The 27,985-nt window shown below is 40.5% G+C and overlaps 2 protein-coding genes across 2 annotated transcripts in view; both read right to left on the bottom strand.

Annotated features, from left to right (window-relative positions):
* Positions 1–25,701, bottom strand: part of LOC117368452 — a 42,449-nt gene extending 16,748 nt beyond the window's left edge. Inside the window, 3 exon segments of the mRNA XM_033962128.1 lie at positions 24,604–24,964; positions 24,966–25,533; positions 25,655–25,701. Coding sequence (XP_033818019.1) covers positions 24,604–24,964; positions 24,966–25,533; positions 25,655–25,701 — 976 coding nt within the window.
* Positions 25,702–25,935: 234 nt separating this feature from the next.
* LOC117368439 (olfactory receptor 1361-like) lies at positions 25,936–26,907 on the bottom strand. Its single transcript, XM_033962102.1, has one exon. The coding sequence runs from the start codon at positions 26,905–26,907 to the stop codon at positions 25,936–25,938; it is 972 nt and encodes a 323-aa protein (XP_033817993.1).
* Positions 26,908–27,985: the final 1,078 nt, after the last annotated feature.

Raw genomic sequence — 27,985 nt, 5'->3', positions numbered from 1 at the left:
TTTATTCCTAATTTTATTAGGATTTACTATCCCACCCAATGGTGAATAACCTGGGTGCCTTACAATCTAAATTTGGGGGAAGTGCAATGATATATGTAACATAGACTCAAAAGTGAATTGCAGGGAAGAACTGCAATTTTTTGATTGAAAATGAGGGGTAAGGTAATAATATATGGGGAAAATGCATCACATCTGCAGGTACTGCAGCCCTGATGAGGGAGAGAAGGGTTGGAATCTTATGGATAGGCATTCCTGAAAAGGAAAGATTTTCATTTGGATTTGAACTTATCAAGAAATGGCTGATAATGGAGTGAAAGTAGGAGTGAGTTCCAAAGCTTGAGTCCTTAAACAGAGAGGATTATATATCTAATATGTTCATGTATAAGATAATGGTATGTAAGAAGAAGGAGTTGATTCTGGCTTCCGGATCTAAGAGAATGGCCAGGTCTATAAGGTGTAAGAAGATGCATGAGATAAGCTGGTTTGCCTGAGTCAAATACTTTTTATGTGAGTAATAGTATCTTGTGGCTAATAAAATGGGAAATAAGTAACCTTTTTAAGGAGAGGAGTGATATGGTCAAATTTATTTGTGTTTTAGAGTAATTATAGACAATGAAAATCTTTCTGTTTCAAACCTACATAAAGAGAATTACAGTAATCAACTTGTTGTATAATCAATGAATGTGTTAATATGTTGAGAATAGAGGGATAGAGTAAAAAATGGATTAAGTGTATCATGTATAATTTAAAGAATGAACTTTTGATTACCTGGGATATCTGTGGGCTAAGATTAACTCATTGATCGAGTATTATTCCACTGGTATGAAAAGCATGGAACAGGAACATTCTGAAGTAGGTTTGGTGTTAGTAATCATATTTCACCTTGAGTGTAAAAATGGATAAGCTTCAATTCTCTGGGTTGAGTTTTTTATTTGTCCTGAGTAAGCCTTTAGTGATTTGTACCAAATGAACATTTATGTTGATATACAAGGAAAAAGGCTACAGAGAGGTCGAGTGATAACATTGACAGTTTTGGATTGATCTAAAGCTTTACATATGAATATGGTAATACCAATGAGAACTGTTTCAGTGCTACAAAATTAATGAGGGTGAAGAGCATTTGTTTTCTTAATAAAGTCTTGCAATTGTGAATGGACAATAGTTTCTGCAATTTTTGATAGAAATGGTAGGTTTGCAATTGGGCAATAATTATTAGTGTAACCAGTGATTGCAAATAAATATATATTTTATAGCTGGCCCAGGGCAGTAGAGACCTGACAGGAATTTTTTAAAAAACTTTTTAATATTATCCAGCAAGATAATAATGTAAATGTTCAGGAAAAGAATATTGGAGTCACTGTGAGAAATATGTTGACATCCTCAATGCAGTGTATAAGGAATGATTTGGATAGGAATACAGAATATCAATTTTGCTTTATGGTATGACATAGTTTAGTTCTGGTTGCCCTATCTCAAAAAGAATATAGGGGTTTAATTTCAAAACAGAAAATATCCAAAAAGTGGTACAAATCTGCAAATGGATGGCGGTATAACAAATTTTTAAATAGACTTGGAAACTTGGAACTTGGTTTTCACAAAAGCATCCAAATCGGTATTTTTGTAACCCATTTTAAGACGTTTTCTATGGAGTTTGTCCAGAGGCTATCTAAATCTCAAGAAGGTAGATTGGGAGCAGGTTTGGGGCAGGAATATGGCATGCTTATGATATGTATAAAAAGACAGAACCATTCAAAGAACAACTTAAATTGTAGCAAATATTTCTCTTTACTTTCTTAAAACAAGTGATACTGAAAGAACAAGCCTCAGAAAGCAGAGCAATTTATCTCATACTAGAATTTCTTCCAAGAGAAGAAAAAAAAAATTTTCCTCCTGATGACATCTTTTTATTCTCTTGGAAGAAATTCCAGTATGAGATAAATTGCTCCACATATTTTGTGTGTAGAATTTCAAAATTCTACACACAAAATATGCAAATTTTGCAAGTTTATTTTTCATAATTTAAACAATATTTTTGCTAATTATTATTCATATTCCATATTGAGAAAGACATGGGGCAAGCCACTGCTTGCCCTGGATCAGTAGCATGCTACTCTTTGGGTTTTAGCCAGGTACTAGTGACCTGGAATGGCCACCGTGAGAATGAGCTACTGGATTTGATGGACCTTTGGTCTGACCCAGTAAGGCTATTCATATGTTATGTAAAATGTTTTCTTCTATTTTTGTTGTCTAGATGTTTCAATTTTCTATCATGTCATTTCCAGTTTCTCTTTTCTGCTTTCCTGTTATCTGCTAATTCCCCTTTAATGGCTGCTATCCAGTTTACTTTTCTCCTCTTTCTCATCTATTTTGCTCACTGCCCCTACCTCTGACATATTGATCATTCCATTTTAGTTCATTTCTGCCTCTTTCTTACCCTTTTTCTCTTTTTTTTTTTTAACTTTTCAACAACCTATCCCATTTCTATCATCTCTCCCATTCCCCATTTCATTCTTTCCTCAACCCTCCATTCCCTTTCATTTTCAATGTAAACTAATATAAAGCCTGAAAGCTTGTCTTGAGGGCCAGCTCTAACGCAGAGCTGGGAGGCACGCGGTGCCGCCCGTTGGGTAAGTAGGAAGGGGGGGGGGGGTTATGGTAGGAAGGGCATTTAGATTACAGGAGGAGGAGGTCTTTCCCGTGGCAGGATTGACTTCCGATAGGGTAGGGCCTCTGCCGCAGGGTAGGGTGGGTAGGGATATAAATAGGAGGGCCCTCGGAGGACCTTAATGGTTTCCGGTCCTCCGAGACAGCTTTCGGTGGTGTCGGCAGGGTGTGGGACTTGCGGCTTACCATGTGTCGGCAGTTACGGCGGCTTTCCTTCCCACGGTGGTGTGCGATTGACGGAGTGTGTCGGCAGGGAGAGTCAGGCCCTCCAGTGGCCCTGTAGATCCGGCGGAGCTGTCCCTCCTGGCTGGCGATTCTCTCGATGAGGACGAGCAGGAGCTGGTGAGTGCATCTGCAGAGGGGGAAGATCATTGCCTCCTAGGCGCTCGCGTTTGTCAGCACGAACTGCGATAGTGCTGGAGGTTGTGGGGGAGGTGTCGGCTGTGCATGGCGGTGCGGGGTCGGACCGCAGGGCAGAGGCAGATTGCCGGGGGTCCGTGGAAGGAGTCGTGGCATGCCCCGGGCTGGAGGTAGGCCTGAGGGGACTTCAGCTGAGGCTGCTGGTGGGGCTGTTATGGCGTCGGCTTCTGAGGTCCTTCCTGCAGCTGGTGTGCCTGTGGCTGAACCGGGTGGTGTTGGGCTTGTTAGTGCTGGGCTGGAGTCTGGCCGGCAGGCTGGGGTGGCTTCATCCCTGGTGTTGGGAGGTGAGGTTGGTGGAGGGTCCGTGGAGATCCCAGTACATCCTTCAACATCAGGGATGGGTCGCTGGTTCCCAGCGATCTCTGGTGGCTGGTGGTCACCTTCGGCATCGGGGCCTTGGGGGACTCCTTGAGAATCTGGCCCCTGGGCTGTGGTTTTGCCTCCGTTCCACGGAGCTGTTCCGCCACCGCCTTGGGGCCTGGGCGCTTCTGTTGGGGATGGACCTCGGGGGTTTGAGGGGGTCGGGGACCAACGGGTGGGGGCTTAGCCCATGGGGCTAACTTACCCTCATGCTGTGCAGGTTGCTGGCCCCTGTATGGATTTTTTCCTCCAGGATCTCGCTGGACGTGAGCGCATCGCCGGGACCTCTGCTGCGGGATTATCTGGAGGTGGACGGGTTGAAGCCCCTCGGACTGGAGTCGAGGAGCCTTTGCAGGCGGCTCGCCGGAGTCCTGCTATGGTGGTTGCTGTGGAGGGCGGCAGTCATGGAGCAGCAGGCGATGGAGGCAGACCTGGAGGAGACCGGACAACGGGTAACATGGCCCTAGAGGCTGGGGCTGGTGGCAAGGGTGGGAAGAGGAAGGGAAAGGGGAAGGGTAGGAAGGGCCATCGGAGTAGGGCTTCTTCTTCGTCCTCCTCGTCTTCTTTAACCTCTTCTTCCTCTTCGACATTGTCTTCCTCATCAGGGTCACCACGGCGGAAGGCGGGTGAGAGGCCAGGGCAAGAAGGGGATGATCAGGGGGCCCCGGCTCTGTCGGAGTTGTGGGAAAAAGTTCCGCGGTCTCTTCGTCACAAGATTAAGAAGCGTACATATGTTGACATTTTTCAGCTTATGGAAGGCAGAGTACGTGGGTTGAAGAAGAAGAGCAAGAAGGAGGGGGGAAGCCGAAAGTGGGTTTGGTGTCCCTCAATGTTGTAAACTGGACATGAGCGTTTTTGCGGTTGGCCAGTGTCTGGAGCGCCCCCAGGACTATGGCCTTTTGCTGGCCTATGCAGACTCCATCCTCGATGCTTGTCAGCGGTTCGGTGGGTGGGCGTGGCTCAACTACGATGAAGCATTCCATGACAAGATGGAGGAGAACCAGCACATGTCATGGGGTACGCAAGACATCAATCTGTGGCTCACCCATATGACGAAACCTGGAGCCCTTAGTTTTATAGACCGAGTCATCAACCAAGAGGAGCTTGACTCGGTTTACAATAATGTAAAACATAATACATAAATTTGACAAAAAAATTTAGACTGAAATAGTTAATTTCCAAATTGTTTAGGAAACAAAAAAGTTTTCAGAACTTTCCGGAATAAAGCGAAAGAACCTAAACTTCTTAATGTAAGTGGTAAAGCATTCCAGAATTTGGTTAATTTAAAAACAAAAGAATAACTAAATCTCTTAAAGGTTCTGTTTTTACCACTGAGAGAGGGAAATGTAAGTTTTAATTTTTGAGAACTCTGGCAAGATGAGATCTATGAACATTCCAGTCTAAAGGAATCAAAGTTGCAAAAATGCCAAATAGGATCTTAAATGTAATACAAATGCACTTAAATTGAATTATGAGATACACTGGAAGGCAATGTAATTCCTTCAGCATAGGGGTTACGTGATCAAATTTACTCTTACCGACGATAAGTTTAGCTGCAGTATTCTGTATTAATTGAAGTCTCTGCAGACTAACCTTTGAAAGATCCAAATACACTGAATTGCAGTAATCCAGCCTTGACAAAATGATTGATTGAACCAATACAGAGAAGTGTTGGTGAAAAAGTGCTCTCACTCTTCTCAGAACACGGAGATTGAAAAAACACGCCAGAGGGTGGTGGTTAATGGAAGTCGCTCGGAGGAAGGAAAGGTGAGTAGAGGAGTCCCTCAGGGTTCGGTGCTGGGGCCAATCCTGTTCAATATGTTTGTGAGTGACATTGCGGAAGGTTTAGAAGGAAAAGTGTGCCTTTTTGCAGATGATATCAAGATTTGTAACAGAGTAGACATCGAAGAGGGAGTGGAAAATATGAAAAAGGATCTGCAAAAGTTAGAGGAATGGTCTAATGCCTGGCAACTAAAATTCAATGCAAAGAAATGCAGAGTAATGCATTTGGGGATTAATAATCGGAAGGAACTGTATATGCTGGGAGGAGAGAAGCTGATATGCACGGACGGGGAGAGGGACCTTGGGGTGATATTGTCCGAAGATCTAAAGGTGAAAAAACAGTGTGACAAGGCAGTGGCTGCTGCCAGAAGGATGCTGGGCTGTATAAAGAGAGGCATAGCCAATAGAAGGAAGAAGGTGTTGATGCCCCTGTACAGGTCATTGGTACGGCCCCACTTGGAATAGTGTTCAGTTTTGGAAACCGTATCTGGCAAAGGACGTAAGAATATTTGAAACAGTTCAGAGGAGGGTGACAAAAATGATAGGAGGTTTCCGCCAGAAGACATATGAGGAGAGTCTGGAAGCCCTGAATATGTATACCCTAGAGGAAAGGAGAGACAGGGAAGATATGATTCGGACGTTCAAATACTTGAAGGGTATTAACGTAGAACATAATCTTTTCCAGAGAAAGGAAAATGGTAAAACCAGAGGACATAATTTGAGGTTGAGGGGTGGTAGATTCAAAGGCAATGTTAGGAAATTCTACTTTATGGAGAGGGTGGTGGATGCTTGGAATGCACTCCCGAGAGAGGTGGTGGAGAGTAAAACTGTGACTGAGTTCAAAGAAGCGTGGGATGAACACAGAGGATCTAGAATTAGAAAATAATATTAAAAATTGAACTAAGGCCAGTACTGGGCAGACTTGCACGATCTGTGTCTGTATATGGCCATTTGGAGGAGTATGGGATGGGGAGGGCTTCAATGGCTGGGAGGGTGTAGATGGGCTGGAGTAGGTTTTAACAGAGCCCACCTGCACATGTGGGCGGAGCTACAAACAGAAAATCAGATTTCACCCATTCATGTCAATGGAAAAAATGTAAAAAGCTGCCATTCTCACAGTAATTCAAAAACGGCTTGACCAATTTGAATGAAACTTGGTATGCAGATCCCTCACTACCTGGGGTGATATGTTCTGGGGGTCTCGCGGCCCACCTGCACACGTGGGCGGAGCTCCAAACAGAAAATCAGATTTCACCCATTCATGTCAATGGAAAATATGTAAAAAGCTGCCATTCTCACAGTAATTAAAAAACGGCTTGACCGATTTGAACGAAACTTGGTATGCAGATCCCTCACTACCTGGGGTGATATGTTCTGGGGGTCTCTCGGCCCACAATTCTATGTTGCTTGCTCAAGGGTGGGTTCACCCAAGAATTTATATGTTCTTGCTCCTGGAGGTGAAACTAAAAATGTTGTTTATAATCACGTTTTGCGTTAGTTTTATTGTATTCATTTTTTCAAATATTTCACATTATAATTTGAATATTGTACTTTTTATTAAGGTGTAAAAAAATAATTTCATTCACCACTATAAAGTATCTTTATTTGAATCCATTTACAGTGTTATTGCTATAATTAAATACCCGTGCAATGCCGGGGCATCAGCTAGTCTACAATAAACTTATGGAAATTGTTGCTAGAAGAAGTTATCAAGGCATTTAAAATAAATAATTTTAAAAGGGGCTCAGACATATTAATGTAGGGAAAGATTTATAGCCAGATAAAGTTTGGAATGCCATTGCTTACCTCTGAGCAAGAGAAACAAGGAATAGATTTGCTTTTTGGGATCCTAGCAGATATTTGTGACTTGCATTGGCCTCTACCTCAGACAGGATGATTATATTCTTATAATTTGTGCTTAGAAACTCTGTGGGACCAATATTCAAAGCCATTATCTGGTTAAAAGGTGCTGCTAGTCAATTAAGTGCCAGTGAGAGGGATATTCAGTGGCAGTAACCAGATGGTGCTACAAAACAGCAATACCTTGGCATTTTTTGGATAGACTGTGGGTGAAGTTTGGACCATATTCCGAATGCTAACTGAATACGGACAAAATTAGACAATAAAATTACTGTCCTGACTTTAGCTGGTGTGCTATACTGTATATTTAGTAGTCTGAACATAACCAGAGCTTCTTTGATTTCGATGGCAGATATATCATTATGGAACAATTTGACAGGACCATTAAGTTTGCTCCCTGATGTTCTGAGATTATAATAAGATTTTGAAAATAACTCTGTCTGTAGAAGCTTTTAATTGATTGGATTATATTACTGGCTGTGGTGACTTTTAGATAAATTGCGTGTTATTTTAAATGTTTGAATGTATGATTATGGCTAAGTTTGTATTTTGTAAACTGCTTAGATTTAAGAGTGTTAGAAATTTTTTAAATAAAATAAATAACCCATTAGCACTTCCTGGTCAATGCTGAAATGAACCCCCCCTGTTTTTATGCTGTTAAACATTAACAGTATAAGTCTTTGCTTTTCTATTTTCACTAGCAAAATGTGTACAGATTTAAAATATAAATCAAAAATCCTGAAAAAAAGCTTTTTAAAATGTGCTCACTGAAACAGGATGTCACTAAAATGTAGTGCTGGTACCAGGATAGTTATTTAGGTGATTTGGCCCAAACTGCTATAAAAAAAATCAGTTGTCAAAGTCTCCATTCTTGGATAACTCACCTTTTCTGTGATTCCTGAATCCATAGGTTTCTATGGGTTTTACAGACTTCCTTCCTTGACCAAAAAAGACCTTTACATCGATACAGGGCACAGGCTTATAAACTATTTGTGAAATCGGTTGTCAGGAAATTAAAGAGGAAATGACTTGAAGGTATATAGCTACTTCAGATTGTCTGACACCACCACCACCACCACACTGCCCTGGCAGCATATATCCTGCTCTTTCTCCAGCTGGTCAGAAATGAGGAAAAAGATGATTTGGGAGGCTATTTAATTGAGATTAATTCTGTTGGTTCTGGGGGCTATGAACCCTAAGGATTTCAATTGTCTGCAGAATAAACTTTCATGTCTTCTGAGTAAAGCAATTCCTTAATGTGACTAATTTACTAATTTGTGGATTATAAGCACTCTTAGCTTCAAGTTCAAGTTGAATTTATTTAATATACACTTCTCCCTCCCTATTTGCGGGGATTAAGGGCAGAGCCGCCCGCGAATAGGGAAAATTTGCGAATAACTTTTGGGCCGGCTCTGACCCACCCCCGGACCTTACCTCGTGGTCTAGCAGTGATGCGGGGCAGGAGCAATCTTCCTATACTCCTACCCCATGCAGAGCCACGCTTTGAGTTCCCATGGTCTCCCAAGACTACAAGAACTCCCTATTGTAGTCTCTTGAGACTACGGGAACTCACAGCATGGCTCTGCACGGGGCAGAAGTATAGGAAGATCGCTCCTGCCCCTCGCCACTGCTGGACCACCAGGTAAGGTTCATGTTCCTGGGGCGGCTGCTCACCTTCTCCGCCTCCAATCGCCCCCCTCCTCCTCCTCCGATTGCCTCCCTCCTCGCCCTAATCCAAGTCCCAGGGCCATTTTTTTTCAATACGGGCTGCCAATGAGCGATTCTCAGGGGGCAGGAGGCCTGGGGAAAAAATTTGCAAATAATCGAAACCGCAAACTTCGAAACCATGAATAGGGAGGGGGAAGTGTATCACAAATATAAAACAAAAGTTAAAATCTAAGTGGTTTACAACAAATATAAAATAGAGGAATAAAACAATACAAAACAAACTCCATTACATTTAAAGGGAAAAACAATAAGGTTAAATTATAATAAAATTTGCAATGGGAAATTTGGGAAAAGGAAAAAAAAGGGGGGTACCCATAATATAACCTTCCTCCTCAGAAAACTATGAGCATGTGGGATCTCTCGGAGAGAGAAACAGATAATGGTTACTGCGGATGGGCACACTAGATGGGCCATTGTGCCTTTATCTGCCATCATGTTTCTATGTAAGTGTGTTTTCATGTCAATCTGCCATTTCTGACCAGTTTTGGTGCCTTGCATCCATTATAAAGCTTTTCTGAACCAAAACCTTATTTACTGGTTACTGGTTACCAATTTCGCATAGAATAATTTATAAAATCGCAGTTACCCTTTAAAATCTGACAAACTAACGCACCAATATTTCTGGATCGTTTTTTGATACCATATTCTCCAGTTAGGACACTTAGGGCTCATTTTACAAAGGTGCATTAGGGCCTTAAAGTGCGGAATAGTGCACAGTAAAATGCCACGTGCGCTAGCTGCTACCGCCTCCTCTTGAGCAGGCGGTAGTTTTTTGGGTAATCCGGTATGTGCGCTAAAAACGCTAGCATACCTTTGTAAGATTCAAGTTTTATTTTAGTTTGATGAATCGCTTATTTAGTTTTACTAAGCAAGATACATTAATAAAAAATATAAGCATATATTTAGACATACTATTTAAAATTTAAAATAATGGGTTAGACAAATAGACTTTACAGACTAATCAATACACAAGATAAAAAGGGACAGAACTACAATTCCCCAGATAGATACTTTAAAGTACAGAGGAGAACCATAAATGGAAAGAACATTAGGGAGGGAACAGTGGAAACCTGGAAGAAAACTAATATAAAATTTGAACATAATTTAAAGATTGGGAGCTTGAAATTCTGAGCGGGGTTGTGAGGTTATTCCAGAGTTCTGTGGTTCTAAAGGGGAGGGATGTTCCTAGTTTTCCTACGCGGGATAAACCTTTTGCAGAGGGGAATGATAGTTTCAGTTTTTGGGAGGATCTAGTAGAATTAGGGTTAGAGGAGTTCCAGAAGAGTGGGATAACGGGAGGGAGGATCCCATGTAGGATCTTGAAAGCTAAACAGGCACATTTAAAGAGGACTCTGGAGTGAACTGGGAGCCAGTGAAGTTTGGACAGGAGTGGGGAGACGTGGTCGAACTTGCCTTTAGCGAAAATAAGCTTGGCCGCGGCATTCTGGATTAGCTGAAGTCTACGGAGTTTTTTTTAAGTTAGGCTTAAATAGATGGAGATGCATATAGGGAGAAAGAACCCGATGTTCAGCTACCAAATGAGGGGATTAGTATTAGAGGGAAGTAACCTTGAAAGAGATTTGGGTGTACTGGTGGATACAACAATGAAGTCAACAGCGCAATGCGCAGCAGCCACGAAGAAGGCAAACAGAATGTTGGGTATTATTAAAAATGGTATTACAACCAGAACAAAAGAAGTCATCCTGCCGTTGTATTGGGCAATGGTGCGCCCGCACCTGGAGTACTGTGTTCAGTATTGGTCATCGTACCTTAAGAAGGATATGGCAATACTTGAGAGGGTCCAGAGAAGAGCGACACGAATGATTAAGGGCATGGAAAACATTTCATACACTGAAAGATTGGAGAGGCTGGAGCTCTTCTCCCTGGAAAAGCGGAGACTCAGAGGAGACATGATAGAGACCTACAAGATCATGAAGGGCATAGAGAAAGTAGAGAGAGATAGATTCTTCAAATTTTCAAAACATAAAAGAACAAGAGAGCATTCGGAAAAATTGGAAGGGGATAGATTCAAAACAAATGCTAGGAAGTTTTTCTTTACTCAGCGGGTGGTGGACACCTGGAATGCGCTTCCAGAGGACGTAATAGGGCAGAGTACGGTACTGGGGTTTAAGAAAGGATTGGACAATTTCCTGTTGGAAAAGGGGATAGAGGGGTATAGATAGAGGATTACTGCACAGGTCCTGGACCTGTTGGGCCGCCGCGTGAGCGGACTGCTGGGCACGATGGACCTCAGGTCTGACCCGGCAGAGGCATTGCTTATGTTCTTATGTTCTTAATCCAGTCTAGAGAGGATGGTGGATTGAACAAGGACGACGAAGTGAGAATGATGAAAGAACGATTTCACTTTCCTCAGCATATGAAGACTAAAGAAGCATTTTTTTACCAAGAAGTTGAGGTGGTCATTGAAGGAGAGAGAGGAGTCTATGATGATGCCAATGACTTTGCTTGAAAACTCAAGCTGAAGAGTGGAGCCAGAAGATAATGGGATGGAGGTAGGTAAATGACCTAATATTGGGCTGAGCCAAAGTAGTTTTGTTTTGGACTCATTCAATTTCATTTGTACAGAATGTGCCCAGGATTGAAGGTTCATTATACATGCAGATATGTTCTCAGCGAGGTTAGTGAGGTTCGAGTCGGTCTCAAGGAGGATGAGGATATCGTCAGCATAGGTGTAGAGAGTTTCCAGGGGGGATAGATGAAGGAGTTTCAAAAAGAACATGTAAATATTGAAAAGGATAAGAGAGAGGGGTGAGCCTTGTGGGACTCCACATATCTGCTTCCAGGGAGGGGATGAGGTACCGTTTATGTTAACAGTGTAGGAGCGTAAGCGTAGGAATTTCGAGAACCAGTCTAGGACTGTGGAACTTATGCCTATTTCAGAGAGTTGGAAAATTAGGATATCATGATGGACGACATCGAAAGCTGCGGAGAGGTCGAATTGTAGAAGTACAGCGAATTTGTTGCGAGAATGAAGTTGTTGTACCTTAGAGATTAGTGAGGCTAATAGGGATTCGGTGCTGAAGTTGGGTCTGAAGCCGAATTGGTGGGGTAGGAGAATATGAATCTTTCTAGGTAGGATGAGAGTTGAGTGGCTATGATGGATTCTAACATCTTGGTTAGGAGAGGGATATTTGCTATTAGACGGTAATTGGAGGGAATAGAGGGGTCAAGGTCGGTCTTTTTCAGTAGAGAGGTTAGTGCAATATGTCCCATTTCGGAGGAGAAAAGGCCCGATGTTAGAGCTGCGTTTATAAGTTTGGTGAGGGAAGCGATGGCCTGTGTAGAGATATTCTCAAATAGGTAGGAGGGGAAAGGATCCAAGGTATATTTGCAAGTTTTTAGTTTGAGGCAGAGTTTGGAGACTTGCAATTCGGAAACAAGCTCAAAAATGGTCCAGGATCTGTCGGCTGGAATGGGATTGGAGACAGGTAGGGAAGGGTTGAGGTCAGTAGAGATTAGGGAGTTGTAGGAGACTGTAGGTGGGAAGGAGCATCTTAGGGTGGTAACCTTTTCATTGAAGAATTTTGCAAGGGCATCTGCTGATAGAGACGAGGGGAGCAAGGATGGGTCCTTTTTTGTAGTTATGGAGCGCCAAATGTTAAACAACGCACAGATCTGGTTGTTGAATCTGGAGATTTTATCTCCGAAGAAATTCTTCCTGGCTTTTTTTAGTAATGAATTGTAAACTTTAATATTGACCCTCCAGGTCTGTCTATCTGAGGGGGATTTAGATTTTTTTTTCCATTTGCGCTCCAAAGTGCGACATTTCTGTTTTAGCTATCTATGGAGCGGTAGATACCAAGGGGCCTTTCGGGGGTAGGAGATGGTTTTTGTGGATATTGGAGCGAGGGAGTGATAGATGGATTCGGAGAGGGAGATCCAATTGCACCAGCAGGATTCAGAGTCTATAGGCTTAGGATTGGAGGAGAGTTGGTTGAGAAATTTGGACCAGAAAAGATTACTCAAAATTTTCTTGCGGAAGGTTATTGAATGGGAGGAATGGGATGGGGGTTCAAGGTGTGACATGAAAATGGGGAGGCAAGTAGCCCCTAAGAAGTGGTCAGACCAAGGGACATCGGTTGAAGTTTTGAAGGCAGTAAGGTCGAGGAAAGTGGTGAAGTCTAGTGTATGTCATTTTTCGTGGGTTGGAGAAGAGGTAGGTTGGAGAGATAAGGAAGTTGTTAAATTTGATCGTGTCCTTGCTGTTGGTGTCATCAAGGTGGAGATTAATATCACCAACAATCAGTAGTCTTTGAAATTTAAGAAAGGCGTTTGTTATAGCCTCAAAGACGAGATTGGAGGAGTTGTTCCAAGGGGTGGGTGGGCGGTATAGTAATAAGATGCCCAATGGGTGAGTGCGGAATTCATCATTGACAGAGACAAGCATATATTCTAGAGAGGCGTGAGTGCCCTTCTCGAGGAGCTGGACGTCAAAGAAAGAGCAGTGCCAGTCCGCCTCCTTTTCGATTGGATCTGGGGGAGAAGAGGCCTTGATAACCATGGGGGAGGAGTTCATTTTGTGTAAAAAGATCATCTTTGGCGATCCATGATTCCGTGATGCACAGGAATCCAGGGTCGAACTCATCTAGAAGGTCCTTCATGATTTGGGTCTTATTGCATGCTGATCTGGCATTGCAATAAAGAGTCGGGACTGGGGTGAGAGAGTCAGAGACAGCATTGGGAAGATTGGCTGGGGGCAGGGGCTTTAGTGAGTTTAGGTTGATTTTTCAGAGATTTTTCTTGAAAGGGGGAATTCTGATGCGTATCAGCGTGGGGATTCTGAGGCCAGGGCAAATATTATTGGTGTTTGGTGGGTCGAGTAGGTTGGGGGAGGGGGTATCAGACAGAGGGAAGAATAGAGAGGTGAACAAAATAGGAGGAAAAGGAACCAGAAGAAAGGATTCATGGCGGGGTTAGGGCTGGATGATTGGTGTGTGAAAGTCTGCAGCAGGGGTGGATTAGTGTTAGCTAAGGAAGGGGCAGGGGACTTAATTAGGCTGGCTGAGTGCATAGTCAAGAGTAGGGAAGAAAGGCAAAACCTTTGGCAATAATACAGTTTGGCACTGAACAAAAGCACAGACAGTAATAAACTTAGGCAACTAAAACAAGAGCATGGACAATAATAAAAAATATGGAGCAAGAGTATAGACAGTAATAAAATTTGGCCCCCAGTGGATCTCGATAAGCCAAGGAGGGGGAGGGCGGTGAGTTAGTCAGAAAGGAGCCCCGTTGGTTTGAGCGTCAGACTGCAGCTTTCAAATGTCCGCTCTCCCCTGCTGGAATGGGGGAGGGGTGTAGATGATGCTAGGTGCCCTGCTGGAAAGGGCTCCCGATCTGGCCAATAGTGAAACTGGCAGTTGGTACCGAGCACCGTCAGCACTGCTCCTCATGTAGTTCTCTCCCCTGCTGGAACGGGGGAGAGGTGTAGATGATATTAGGTGCCCTGCTGGAAAGGGCTCCCGATCTGGCCAATAGTGAAACCTTTAAGTCTAATAATTGATGTTCAGAGGAGGGAGCTAGGCAGCCATCCACCAAGCCTCCAAGTTCCGGAACCTAGCATTTCTTTCCTTATCAATATTTACCTTCTCTAAATAGTTTGTCTGAAGACTACACTTTTTTCACCTTCTTTTGATTTGGGATATATGAATCTCTTTAAAAAGAGGATCACTGCTTAATTTTAAAAATTAAGAGAAAATTTTCTGGATGATTGAACTGTTTTATTAAGCCATCTTTAAAGAAAATGCCTCATCTGAGAAACAGCCTATTACAGATGTATACTAATTCCACAATTGCATCCAGAATATATCTATTCACAATCTGTGTTGTCTGCCATTCTGTTAAACCATAATAGAGAACTTTCTCTGGAGTAACTGCATTCCAGCTCTCTAAAACTGTGAAAAGTTGCAGGAAAACCTTAGGAAATTGGAAGATTGGGCATCCATATAGCAGATGAAATTTAATGTGGACAATGCAATGTAATGCACATCGAGAAGAATAATCCAAGTCATAGTTACCTTACACTAGGGTCCATCTTAGGAGTCAGTACCCATGGAAAAGATCTGGTGGTCATTGCAGACACTACACTGAAATCTTCTGTCTAGTGTGCAGCAGTGGCAATAAAACAAACAAACAAAATGGTATGAATTATTAAGAAAGCGATGATAAATAAAATCAAGAATATTATAATGCCTCTAAAACACTCCATGATGTGTCCAACCTTGAGTACTGCACACAGTTCTGATGGGGTGGAACTCCTCTTGTATGTTGAAAGACTAAAGAGTCGCTAGAACTATCGGCAGCCAATCAGGGAGCAGCGCCAAACCAGGCAGGAATGTGAACAGCATGCACCTGCCTTCTCTGCCGCTCTGCCCGAACTGATGAAGTGCCGCCCAGTGAGAGAGACAGATAGGAGCAGGGACAGCTCCAACGGACATTAAAAAAAGGTACCGGGAGGGATGTTATCTACGGGGGGATAATCGCTCCATAAAATGCACCCTTATTTCCACCCCCTTTTGAGGGGTAGAAAAAGTACATTTTATAGAGCGAAAAATACGGTACTGTTTTGGAACAAACTGTATCTGAAACCACTGAGAGAGCTACGCTCTTAGTTGCTATTGTATTTGAGCAAGATATAAATATGATCCTAAGGTTGTATTTTTAAAATTTTCAAAAACTCTTCGGGGGCCAAAGAATTTGGGTCTATCCAGACATTTCAAGATCTACTCAAGAACGAAGGAAAATGTTTCTTTACGATAGGAGACTATTAAATCGGGTGTTACGTTTCTTTTAACATATCCTTGTAAATGCCTGGTCCGGTATCTGGGAACTAAGCACACTTTTTTATTCTCTCCAGGCCATTTGAAGGAGTTTCTAGAGGTCAAGAAGGTCATCAAGGACTGATTATGGAAAACAGAATATAAATGAAGAGCCTACTCACACTATTCTCTTTTCTTTAACGTATGCTTTAATTTTCTCCAATTTGGTCTAATGATCAATCCTTTATAATTGAGGTCTAAGGAAGAGTTAAAAATATTTTCCTTTGTTAATTTTATTGTCCCTTGAAAATTATTTATTTCTCTGTTTTTCATATAACAATGTTTTCTCTTGTGAATTGTTATTTGAAATTAATAAATAAATAATTTTAAAATTAAAAAAAGATGGAGACAATTAGTAGAGAATATGCTCTTTCATTTCAACAGGCTTGGCTGTAAGATGAGTATTACGGTCCATTTTCTGCACAGTCATTTAGATCGCTTTCCAGAGAACCTTGGTGACTTAAGCGAAGAGTAAGGAGAAAGATTGCACCATGACATGAAAGCAATGGAAACCAGATACCAATGAAGGTGGGATGCTTACATGATGGCAGACTATTGTTGGAATCTTATGTGGGATTATCTTGGTAGATCCCACTCTCGGAAGTCATACAAAAGGAGCTTCTTGTTTGTCGAATGACTGGAAACTTTGTTTCATAAACTTGTGCTTTTGGTATGAAATAAGTAGATTTTCATGTTGTACATTTTTATTTTATTTTTTAATAGGTTTCCTTCATGCTTAAAAGATATTAATTTAACACTACATTAAAATATCCTGATTATTTAATGGGCAAACAGAGTGAAGAGTGATATATGACACATATTCTGTAGCTCAAAAACTAGAGCTGATAGGAGAAACCTAGTGCCATTTCTTGGAATCAGTGGGTCAAATATACCTAGAAAATGTCTAATATTTGAGGCACCAAAATGAGTGTTGTCCAATGTTATTATTCATATTTCATTTAAAATATATTTTTTAAAAAACTATTTTACCTTTGTTGTCTGGATGTTTTATTTTTCTATCATGTTTTTTCCAGTTTCTCTTTTCTGCTAATTCTTCAAGTGTTCAAGTTTCAAGTTTATTTAAAAATTTAATTAATCACCTAATCATAACTTCAAAGCGATGTATAATACTAAAATTATTTACAACGTATAAGGGAAATACTAATGCTACTGACTAAACTTACGGGACTGACAGAACCATTAGGATGAGCAGGGATAGAAATACAATGATTGATAGTAAATAAGACAATTAGAGGAAGCAACAAAAGGAGAGGTTAGAAGAAATCAGAAATCTTAAGATGGGCTCAACAGGTATCTAAAATAAAGGGCTCCTTTTACGAAGGAGTGCTAGTGTTTTTAGCACGCACTACAATGCCGTGTGTGCTAACCCCACACTATACGGAAAATACTAACGCCAGCTCTATGGAGGCGTTAGCGTGATTGTAGCACATCTTCGTAAAAGGAGCCCAAAGTGTGTGGTCTTAACTAAGGGATCTAACAGTCAAAAAGCATCTTTAAAAAGAAAACATTTTAACTTGCCCTTGAATCTAGATATATATCTCTCTTCCCTTATATAAATAGGTAAGGCATTCCACAAGTGTGGAGCCATAACTGAAAAAATATATTGTCTGCGGGTATTGATATTTTTGAGTAAAGGAACAGTCAATAAGTGTTAATCGAAGTGTTCTGGTAGGAAAATAAGGGATCAGGACCTTGTCAATGAAGGCTGGGGCTTTGTACAACAGTGATTTAAGAGTTAACAGACATATTTTATATTTTATTCGGTGTGATACCAGAAGCCAATGAGATTTTTTGAGAAGTGGTGAAACGTGATCAAATTTCTTTGCTTTCATTATCATTTTAATAGAAGCATTCTGGATTAATTGGAGGTGTCTTCTCTCCTTTTGGGCAATATCCTGAAATAGGGTGTTACAATAATCAATTCTAGAGATGACTGAGTGGATCAATATATTTAGCAATTTTGGTTCTAGCCATTTAGAAAATGAACGAATCTGCCGTAATCTAAAGAATGTTGATTTCGCTACACTACTGATATGATCATGGTATGACAGTCTCTGATTGAATATGACCCCCACAATTTTAATAGTGGTGACTGCCTTAAGAGTAATACCTTTAAGAGAGATGAGGGGGTTGCATTTAAGTCCTTCTTTCCATGGGAATATCATTACCTTTGGCTTGTTGACATTGGTTGCTCTCCATTTGTCTTTCTTCTCTCTCCTGTATCTCTCCCTCTGGCATATGGATCATTATATTTTAGCACTTTTCTACCTCTTTGTTATCCTTTTTCTCCTCACTTTTCAGCTACCTATCACATTTTCATCTTCTCTCCCATTCCCCATCTCATTCTTTACTCAAATTTCAATTCCCTTTCATCTTCAACATACCCCCTCCTTTGTAAAATCTATCCACTCATCCATTTCCTTTCCATCCTCTCGTTCCTCTCAAGTTTCTACTATTCTTACGTCTTCCTTCTACCACACTGATAGCCCAGCATCTGCTCCCTCTTCCTTCCCTCCCCACATTTGGAGCCTGACATCTCCCTCTCTCTTCTATCTTCCCTCATGCACTCTCCCCCATGGTCCAGCATTTCTCCCACTCTTTCCCTCATTCCCATTGCCAAGAATCTCTTCACTGCATTCTTCTCCTGGATCCAACATCTCCCTTCTCTTCCTCCCCTTCTGTGTATCTTTCACTCCATCATCTACCCCAAAGTCCAACACCTCTCCCTCCCCATCTCTTATGTCCCTCACCATGCAGAATATTCTCCCTACCTCTTCTTCACTGCCATATCCAATATTTCTGTTTCTTTCCTACTGCCTTGTACCCTTGGTTAAATATGTCTATCGGCATTGCACAGTCACACAGAATTATGCCAGGAGAAGTCAGTGCGTAGACTATGGAGAAGGGGACCCAGACCCATATCCCTCTCTAACCATTACAACTGTGGTAGAATGTGTGAGTTCTCCAAAACCCACCTACAACCTTCTGTTTCTATAGGACATATAAGTGACACCTGAAGGTATAAGGGCTATTGTTGTGGTATACAGTTCGGTACAGTAGGCATGTGGGTGTGTTTTGGAGGGCTTCTATACAATGTAAGGGAGTAATGGTGAGATGTGTACCTGGGACCTTTTATTTAAAGTCCACTGCTGTGTTCCCTAGGCTGTCCCACTATTCTGATGGGATGTCAATGTGGTCAGTCTTGAAATAAAAAGTTTGTCATTTTTCTGATCTGAAAATAGCTGTTTTCTCCACTAGCATTTAAAATAGTTAAGTTTAAAGGGGGCTGAGACAGTTTCCTGCAGGAAAAGGCCATAGACATAGAAACATGATGTCAAATAAAGGCCAAATAGCCCATCCACAGCAACCATTATCTCTTCCACTCTCTCTAAGAGCTCCTACATGCCTAACCCACACTTACCTCTGAGCTCTTTGGGATTCTAGCAGATATTTGTGACTTGCAATGATTTCTATCTGAAACCAGATGATTATGTTCTTATAATTTGTGCTTAGAAACCCTGTAAGGTCAATATTCAAAGCCACTTATCTGGTTAAAAGGTGCTGTTACTCGGTTAAGTGCCAATGAGAGGGATAGTAAGCGGCAATAACAAGATGGTGCTACTAAATAGGAATACCTTGGCATTTTCTGGACAAACCATGGAAGAGCCAAAGGTTATCTAGTTAGTGGCCATATTCTGAATGGTAACTAAATAACAAACTGGACAAAATTAGACAACAAAATGGCTGTTCTAACTTTACCTGGCTAACTATACATTTAGTAGTCTGAACATAACTCTAATCCATTTGCACTTTCTGGTCAATGCTGAAATGGGATCCCTCGATTTTATACTGCTAAATGTTAAGGGTATAAATTTTTGGTTTTCATTTTCATTAGCAAAATGTCTATAGTTTTAAAATGTATATCAAAAACTCTGAAAAAAAAAAAAGCTTTTTAAAATGTGCTCACCCAAACAGGTATCTAGTACAGGGCCATAACTAACTACTGGCTCTGGTAAACCTGTGTTTATGGTGAACTCTGAAAGCTATCAGGATGCCACCAAAATTTAGTACCAGTACCAGGACAGTTATTTATGCGATTTGACCTAAACTGCTAAAGAAGTCATCTGTCAAAGTCTCAATTTTTGGAAAACTCGCCTTATCTGTGCTTTCTGAATCCAAAGGTTTCTATGGGTTTTACAAACTTCCTTCCTTGACCAAGAAAGACCTTTATGTCCATACGGGGCACAGGCCCATAAACTACATGTGAAATCTGCTGTCAGGAAATTAACAAAAAAATGACTTCAAGACAAATAGATACACCAGATTGTCTAACCCCGTCAGCACATACCCTGCTGCTTCTCCTGCTGATCAGAAATGAGGAAAAGATGATTTGGGAGGATATTTAATTGGAATTAATTCTATTGGCTCTGGGGACTATGAACTCTAAGGATTTCAGTTGTTTGAAGAAAACTTTCATGTCTTCTGAGTAAAGCAATTCCTTAAAGTGACCAAGTTACTAATTTGTGGATTATATGCAGTCCTAGCTTCCCTGATAGTTAATTGGTTGCTAGCATTGAAAATCAGTGGTGCCCAGTTAAATAGCCCAGAATATTGATCTACATGTTTATAAAAGTAGTTCTGCCATTCATTTACCTTGATTTAAGATCCTAATTTAAGAGCCTAGTTCTAAAATTAAGTGCTAGATTCCTAAGGGCCTCTTTTTTAAGTCATGGTCAAATTTGCAGTTACTACATCTTGACAAGGAACTGTTCCCCACGGTAGCTGCAAGTTTTATGTGGTAACAATTGGAGGGTGTGCATAGCATGCCCTCTAAGGTCCCACATTAACCTGCCTATTAGCATATGATAATCATTTGCATTTACTACAGAGACACTTAGTGGTAGGGTTACCAGATTTTACTATTGTAAAATCCGGACCCATGGCCCTGCCCCCAGGCCCGCCCAGTTCTACCCAGCCCTGCCCCATTCTTCCCAAGTCATGCCCATTCTGCCCCAGCCTCGTCCCCTAGCCCTGCCCCCTCAACCTGTTCTCGAGCTCAGGAGGGCATCTGCACATGCGCAGGTGTAACACAATCATGTCACACGCATGTGTATTACATCACCGCCATGCAGCCGCACATGTGCAGATGACCTCACGATGTGGGCCTGTGCTGAAAGCTTTTCAAAACCTAGACAAAGTAAATAGTGATTCAATAGGGCTTAGTGTATACCATTTTAATGTAGTCATATAGAAATTGAAAAGATGTTGTACCCCCAAAGTTTACTACCTAGGACCGCAATGAAAGAAATCCTTTGAACCAGATGAGAACTTTATCCTCCATGCCCATATCTGAAAACAGTTTAACTAGAACATGATAGTTTACGATGTCAAAAGCTGTTGAAAGATCAAATTGTAATAGTATGGCATAGCGATTCTGGGATAATTAATTTTGGATCTTAGATATCAGTGAAAGTGATAAGGTTACTGTGCTTAAATTAGAATGGAATCCATGTTGAAAGATCAACAAAATGGAAAATTTATCTAAATAGTTTGAAAGTTGTTTGAAAACGATTGTCTCGATCAGCTTAGTTACTAGAGGAATGCTGACAATAGGACAATAATTTGATGGAGCAGCAGTATTTAGATCAGTGCCTTTCAGTAGTGGGATAAGAACTATATGGCCCATAGATACAGAAGGGAGACAGATACTTTTTAACTAAGTAGTCATGCCTGATAAAGCATATTCACATATTCCTGGGGAAAACCATCCTCCGTGGCGGAAGCTGACTTCTGCGCCTTGGATTTGGAATGCTTTGAAGATTTTTGAGATTTTTCACTGGATCCGTATTTGCATTTCACCAAAACATCGCTAACATACTCCCAAGGGCTCCCTAACACTAATTTCATGGGAGTCAGGGCAGAAGGCATTTGAAGTACCTCCCTGGAGGTCGAAGGCCCCACATCTGGGAAAATCTCGCCCCCCTCATAAGTCACAGAATATGTGGAACCGTAAATGAGGCATGAATCCATCCCAACCTTCCCTAGGGGGGGCCAGGTATGAAGTTTTCTTGCAAAAACGAAGCTCAGAAATATGAAAAATATATTTTAATTTAAATCAGGAAAAATCCAAGATGGCCATCACTGGTGCCTTTTTTGAAGAAAAAGAGCATGGGAAAACTCAGAAACCCTTAGAAAATGGCAATTTTGAGATCTTAGAGGTGGGGTAGGGTAGAGCATGCATGGAAGCCATCCCAAAACAACTTTTCAAGACCCCCAAAATTGCTGATTTAGGCTGTTAGCCTCTTGCTCACTGTGTCATGTGTTGAATGAGAGAAATTCTGTGACTCAAGGAACTTGGAAAACGGGACTTCAAGTCTTCTGACTGCCCCACCAGCTTAACCACAACAGCTGGAGACATCTGCCACCAGTGCTCACATCACGCAAATGCCTGGCAGAGGAATACAATCTGACCCCGATCCTGGTCATGGCTCCACAGAACCGCTCAGGACAAACCTGGGGTGAGCTAGCTCCCAAGGGAATGATCCCGGAGCCCTAATCTGATGTGCAGGCTTTCCAGGGGGCTTACTGCCAAGCAGGGAACCCCCCAGAAGAAGTCGTTCTACAAGACTCTGTGATCTCCCACAGTCAAGGATGTCCCTGTAGGAAAACTCCGCAACACAAGAGCGAAAATTGCGAACGAAAATTACTGAAAGGTACTAAAATATCATGAAATGAAACACGAGCAGAAAAGATAAGCTCCTACAACTTGGCTTGTAGGAAAGAAGACTGTTGTGGACAGGAGCATGTTCAGTGATGTTCAGTATGAAAGGGAGAAAGTAAAAGTCTCTAATGTTTTGAGGCTTTCTACAGATCCCTTGTGAGAGGAGGGAAATAATCCACTGGTCCCTGAATAAAGTGGGATTGTAGAAGAACTGATAATAAATGGGACCAAAACTCCTCAATATTAACCTTTTTTCTAAGGTTTAGTAACCTTCCTTTTGAGCTTTTACATATTTTAGACATGAAAACAAGTAGGCTAAAATTCCTTAAAATATGGTCAGACCAAGGAAACCTCTGCCAATCACAATCAGAAATTTAAAAATGTTGGTTATCAGAGTTTAAATAACTAATGAGGTCCAAAATATGAATTTTATCATGTGTGTTTCTAGGGAGACGGAAATTCATTTCAAATGATGACATAAATGATTTGAAGTTGGCAATATCTTATTTCTGTCATTATCTAAATGCAAATTAATATCTCCTATTACTACCAATCTTGGGAACTTTAGTGTAAGACTTAAGGCTCTATTCTTTAAATGGATATGTGTGTTTTCATGCCAATCTACTATCTTACAATCTTCTTCAAACAGGAAAATCCCAATAGTGCTGCACATTTCCCTAGCATGCCAAAGAATAAACTTCCAGTTCTTTAAGTATTTTAAGACCACCACTGAGTATCCTAACTTCAAGTGGTTTAATTCCTCATTGATCCTACTGGAATCTATACTATTTTTTTATATATATTCTTCTTGATTTAATAGTTGTATCTTTGCTTATTGTATCATAACATTAAGTCCAATGATATATACAGGTATTTAGCTTTTTAGTATCTGTTCATCCCCATTGGCGACGTATTTCGCAACTCTTTCTCATGGTGGGGAGATACTGCAAATAGAAATTACAATTTAGATACAATCAACCTAAGAAGCATTAAATCTCTCAGGCCATTCATACTCTTACCATTCTGCAGTTAGCACTCATTAATGCCGCTACAGAGCTAAAATGGCCGCAGCATCTTACTTGGCAGTTAAATAGGGAAATCCCATGACATTACCCCCCCACGTATGGTGGGAATAGAAATGGGACCGCCCACACTCACATCAGAGGGAATCTTTTAAAGGAGCAGATTTCAAGATATTAAACCAGCATTATACGGCCAGAGTCATCCAATCAGATGTTAAGTCATCCAATCAGATGTTAAGATCTTCAGGTTGCAAAGAGTCTAGCTCGAACATCTAGTGTAATTCATTTGTATTTAAAATATAATCCAGATTGCCACCCTCCTACCCAATATTGACAGATTCCAAAATCCTCCATTTAAGATCTTTTAAAGTATGTTTACATAACATCCAATGATGAACGAGGGGCGCATTTTCACTAGGAGAAGTATATTGAGGAGGCTTAGCACCGCACTAGTCAGTGCTGATTTGACTCAGTTGTTTCTCAAAGGGTGTGTGGTTTAAAAAACAATTTAGTATCATGGAATAGTTTAGACCTAGAGTAATTCATCAATGTGAATATAATGTAGTGTAAAACGAGTCCACAGGATCCACAAAGAGGAATAGATTTCAGATTTATGAAGCTTTGCAACTAAGCCTTTTTCTTATATCACATATATTCAAATGCATCTAATGAATATTCTTAATGGACATCTTGTAAACCACACTATTTGTTGGTTCCTGGAAATAGAATGTATTGTCTATGATTATAGTATTAAAATGACCAGTACTCAGACCAAGAGTTAGAATCCAGTATTCAACAGGAGCAGCAGGTCATTGTTCATACTGGTTACATGCAATTTGTTTTTAAAATCATTGATGGATCAACATATAACTCTGGTCATCTTATTAGAAAAAAAATGCCCACAGCTACTATACTTTGTGAAAAAAGGAGTAACTTGGAGTATGGGGAGGGGGGGCAAAGGTAAAAAAAAATATATAAATTTTGTTGGAAAATTCAGCTGCGGAATTTAAAAGTTATATAGCTGAATGCTGGACTTAGAACAGACTATTTAAAGTTATTCATACAGGACTTATTTGGATATATGCTACTGAAATATGCAAATCTTTAAAAGATCATTTATATGTTCAATAAATAATAACAAACCACTGAATTTTGACACCATAAACTTTAATTAAAACAGAGGCTTTACATGTCTGAACAGGAATCAACCTTCTACCAATGGTGCGTCTTAGAGCTTCCTTCACATCATTGTTTCTAAGACTATAGATAAATGGGTTCAGCATTGGTGTAACAACTGTGTATATCACAGTCATGATTCTGTTCCTTTCATGGATATAGCTAGAAGAGGGTTGCAGATAGGTAAAATAAGCAGACCCAAAGAACAAAGTCAGCACAACAAGGTGGGAAGAACAAGTGGAAAAGACTTTGCATCTCCCCTCAGATGACTGAATGCCAAGTATGGCGATGAGGATGCGTATGTAGATCAGTATACACAGGAAGGCGACACATCCTACAATGGCTACATCAATAAAAATCACTATTTCATTTGTGGAAAAGTTCAGAGCAGGAGAGCTTTAGTAGAGGTATGATGTCACAGAAAAAGTGGTCAATTGTATTTGGCCCACAGAAGAACAACTGAGACATCAACAAAGTGTGCAACAAGGAATGGAGGTAAGCAACAGTCCAGGTTCCAGCTGCTATCAGGTTACAGAGTTTCCTGTTCATCACCAGTGTATAATGGAGAGGGTTACAGATTGCCACATATCGATCATATGCCATCGCTGAAAGAAGAAAACATTCAGCAATTCCTGTAGTAAAAAAGAAATGCATCTGTGCAATACAGCCAGAATAAGAAATGGTTTTACTTTTGGAAAAGAAATTGGCCAGTAGATTAGGAACATTGACTGTGGCCAAACACATGTCTGCAAAGGACAAGTTACAGAGAAAGAAATACATGGGGGTTTTAAGTTGAGGGTCAATGACTATTAATGTGATCATGACAATATTTCCTAACAAGTTAAGCAGGTACAGAATTAAAAATATCAAGAAAAGCAAGATCTGATGCTCTGGAAGATCCGACATTCCAAAGAGAATGAATGATGTCACATTTTGTAATTTGCTGATTGTCCAACCTTCTTTCTATGTGAACCGCCTAGAATTCACTTTGACTATGGCGGTATAGAAAAATAAAGTTATTATTATTATTATTTAAAGTTATGGGTAGATTTTCAAAGCAGTACTTATTTGGATATATTGTTCTGAAATATGCAAATCTCTGAAAGACCATATATATGATCAATAAATAATAACTACACCACTAAGGCCCTCTTTTACAAAAGCACGCTAAGCGTTTTAGCACAGATTTAGTGTGCGCTGAATCAACACGAGCGCTAACCGCTAATGCATCCATAGGATAACATGCACGTGTTAGCATTTAGCACGTGTTCAGCGCGCAATAATATTTAGCATGTGTAAAAAAGCTTAGTGCACCTTTGTAAAAGAGGGGGTAAATTTTGGCACTCTAAACTTTAATTAGAACAGAGGCTTTACATGTCTGAACAGAAATCAACCTTCTAGCAATGGTGCGTCTCAGAGCTCCTTTCACATCATTGTTTCTAAGACTATAGATATATGGGTTCAGCATTGGTGTAACAACTGTGTACATCACAGTCATGACTCTGTTCCTCTCATGGGTATAGCTAGAAGAGGGTTGATAATAGGTAAAATAAGCAGACCCAAAGTACAAAGTCACCACAATAAGGTGAGAGGAACAAGTGGAGAAGGCTTTGTGTCTCCCTTCAGATGATCGAATGCTAAGGATGGTGATGAAGATGCGTATATAGGAGATCAATATACACAGAAAGGTGCCACATCCTACAATGGATCCTTCCGTATAAAGCACTATTTCGTTGGTAGAGATGTCAGAGCAGGAGAGTTTTAGTAGAGGTAGGAGGTCACAGAAGAAGTGGTCAATTGTATTTAGCCCGCAGAAGGACAACTGAGACATCAACAAAGTGTGTAGCAAGGAATGGAGGCAAGCAATGGTCCAGCATCCAGCTGCTATCAGGCTACAGAGTTTCCTGTTCATCACCAGTGTATAATGGAGAGGGTTACAGATTGCCACATATCGATCATATGCCATCGCTGAAAGAAGAAAACATTCAGCAATTCCTGTAATAAGAAAGAAATGCATCTGTGCTATACAGCCAGAATAAGAAATGGTTTTACTCTTGGAAAATAAATTGGCCAATAAATTAGGAACATTGACTGTGGCCAAACACATGTCTGCAAAGGACAAGTTACAGAGAAAGAAATACATGGGGGTTTTAAGTTGAGGGTCAATGACTATTAATGTGATCATGACAATATTTCCTAACAAGTTAAGCAGGTACAGAATTAGAAACACCAAGAAAAGCAAGATCCGATGCTCTGGAAGATCCGACATTCCAAAGAGAATGAATGATGTCACAATGGTGTGATTTTTAGTTCTCATTTTCAGGTAATACCTGTGGGAATAAAAATAATATTAGTAAAATTTTAAAGTTTCTCTTTCTTCTAAATTACAGAAAATTTTAGATCTTTTTTTTTTTTACTTATTATTTCTTAGTGCTTTTGTACCCCTGTTTTAATTATTGTTGTCAGTACTATTGTAACATCTAATTTATTCACAATAATCTTCTAAATCTTGGGTTTTCTCTATTCCATCACACTTCTCAATCCATTTGCTCTTCTAGCTCATTTCTCCATTCAGTGTCAAGATTTCTATTTGTTGTTCCTTCTATTTCTTTTGTCTTCTCTTTCTGTCCTAACAAGGGCCAAAACTTTTCATGATGACTCCTCTACATTTTAGAAATAACTAATTACCATTTCTTTCCTATCAATATTCACCTTCTTTAAATAGATTGTCTGAAAATTACACTCGTCTCACCTTCTTTGGATTAGGGATATATGAATCTCTAAAAAAAAAAAAAGGTTCACTGCTTAATTTTAAAAATCAAGAGAAAATTTGCAGCTTGATTGAACTATTTTATTGAGCCATATTTAAAGAAAAAGCTTCATCTGAGAAATAGTCTATTTCACAATTGTATCCAGAGTATATCTAATAACAATATCTGTTGTCTGTTGTTCTGTTAAACCATAATAGAGAATTTTCTCTTGAGTAACTGCATTCCAGCTCTCTAAAATCTGTGAAAATTAATAGGGAGACCTTAGGAAATTGGAAGATTGGGGATCCATATGGCAGATGAAATCTAAAATGGACAATGCAAAGTGATGCAAATCGGGAGAAATAATCCAAAATCATAGTTGCCTTACACTAGGGTCCACCTTAGGAGTCAGTAACCAAGGAAAAGATCTGGCTGTCATTGTAGTCACTACACTAAAATCTTCTGTCCAATGTGCAGCTGTGGCAAAAACAAACAAACAGGATGGTAAGAATTATTAGGAAAGGGATAGTAAATAAGATCAGGAATATTATAATGCCTCTATATCATTCCATGGTGTATTCTACCTTGAATATTGTTCACAGTTCTGGTCGTTGTATCTCAAAAAATATATATCGGAATTAGAAA

The sequence above is a fragment of the Geotrypetes seraphini genome, chromosome 1 (genome assembly GCF_902459505.1).
Source record: "Geotrypetes seraphini chromosome 1, aGeoSer1.1, whole genome shotgun sequence".
Lineage (NCBI taxonomy): Eukaryota > Metazoa > Chordata > Amphibia > Gymnophiona > Dermophiidae > Geotrypetes > Geotrypetes seraphini.
This window is presented reverse-complemented; position numbering and strand designations above follow the sequence as displayed.

Bases quoted from the DNA above. Each gene is read 5' to 3' on its own strand.
- LOC117368439 (XM_033962102.1), bottom strand. From the start codon at position 26,907: ATGAGAACTAAAAATCACACCATTGTGACATCATTCATTCTCTTTGGA.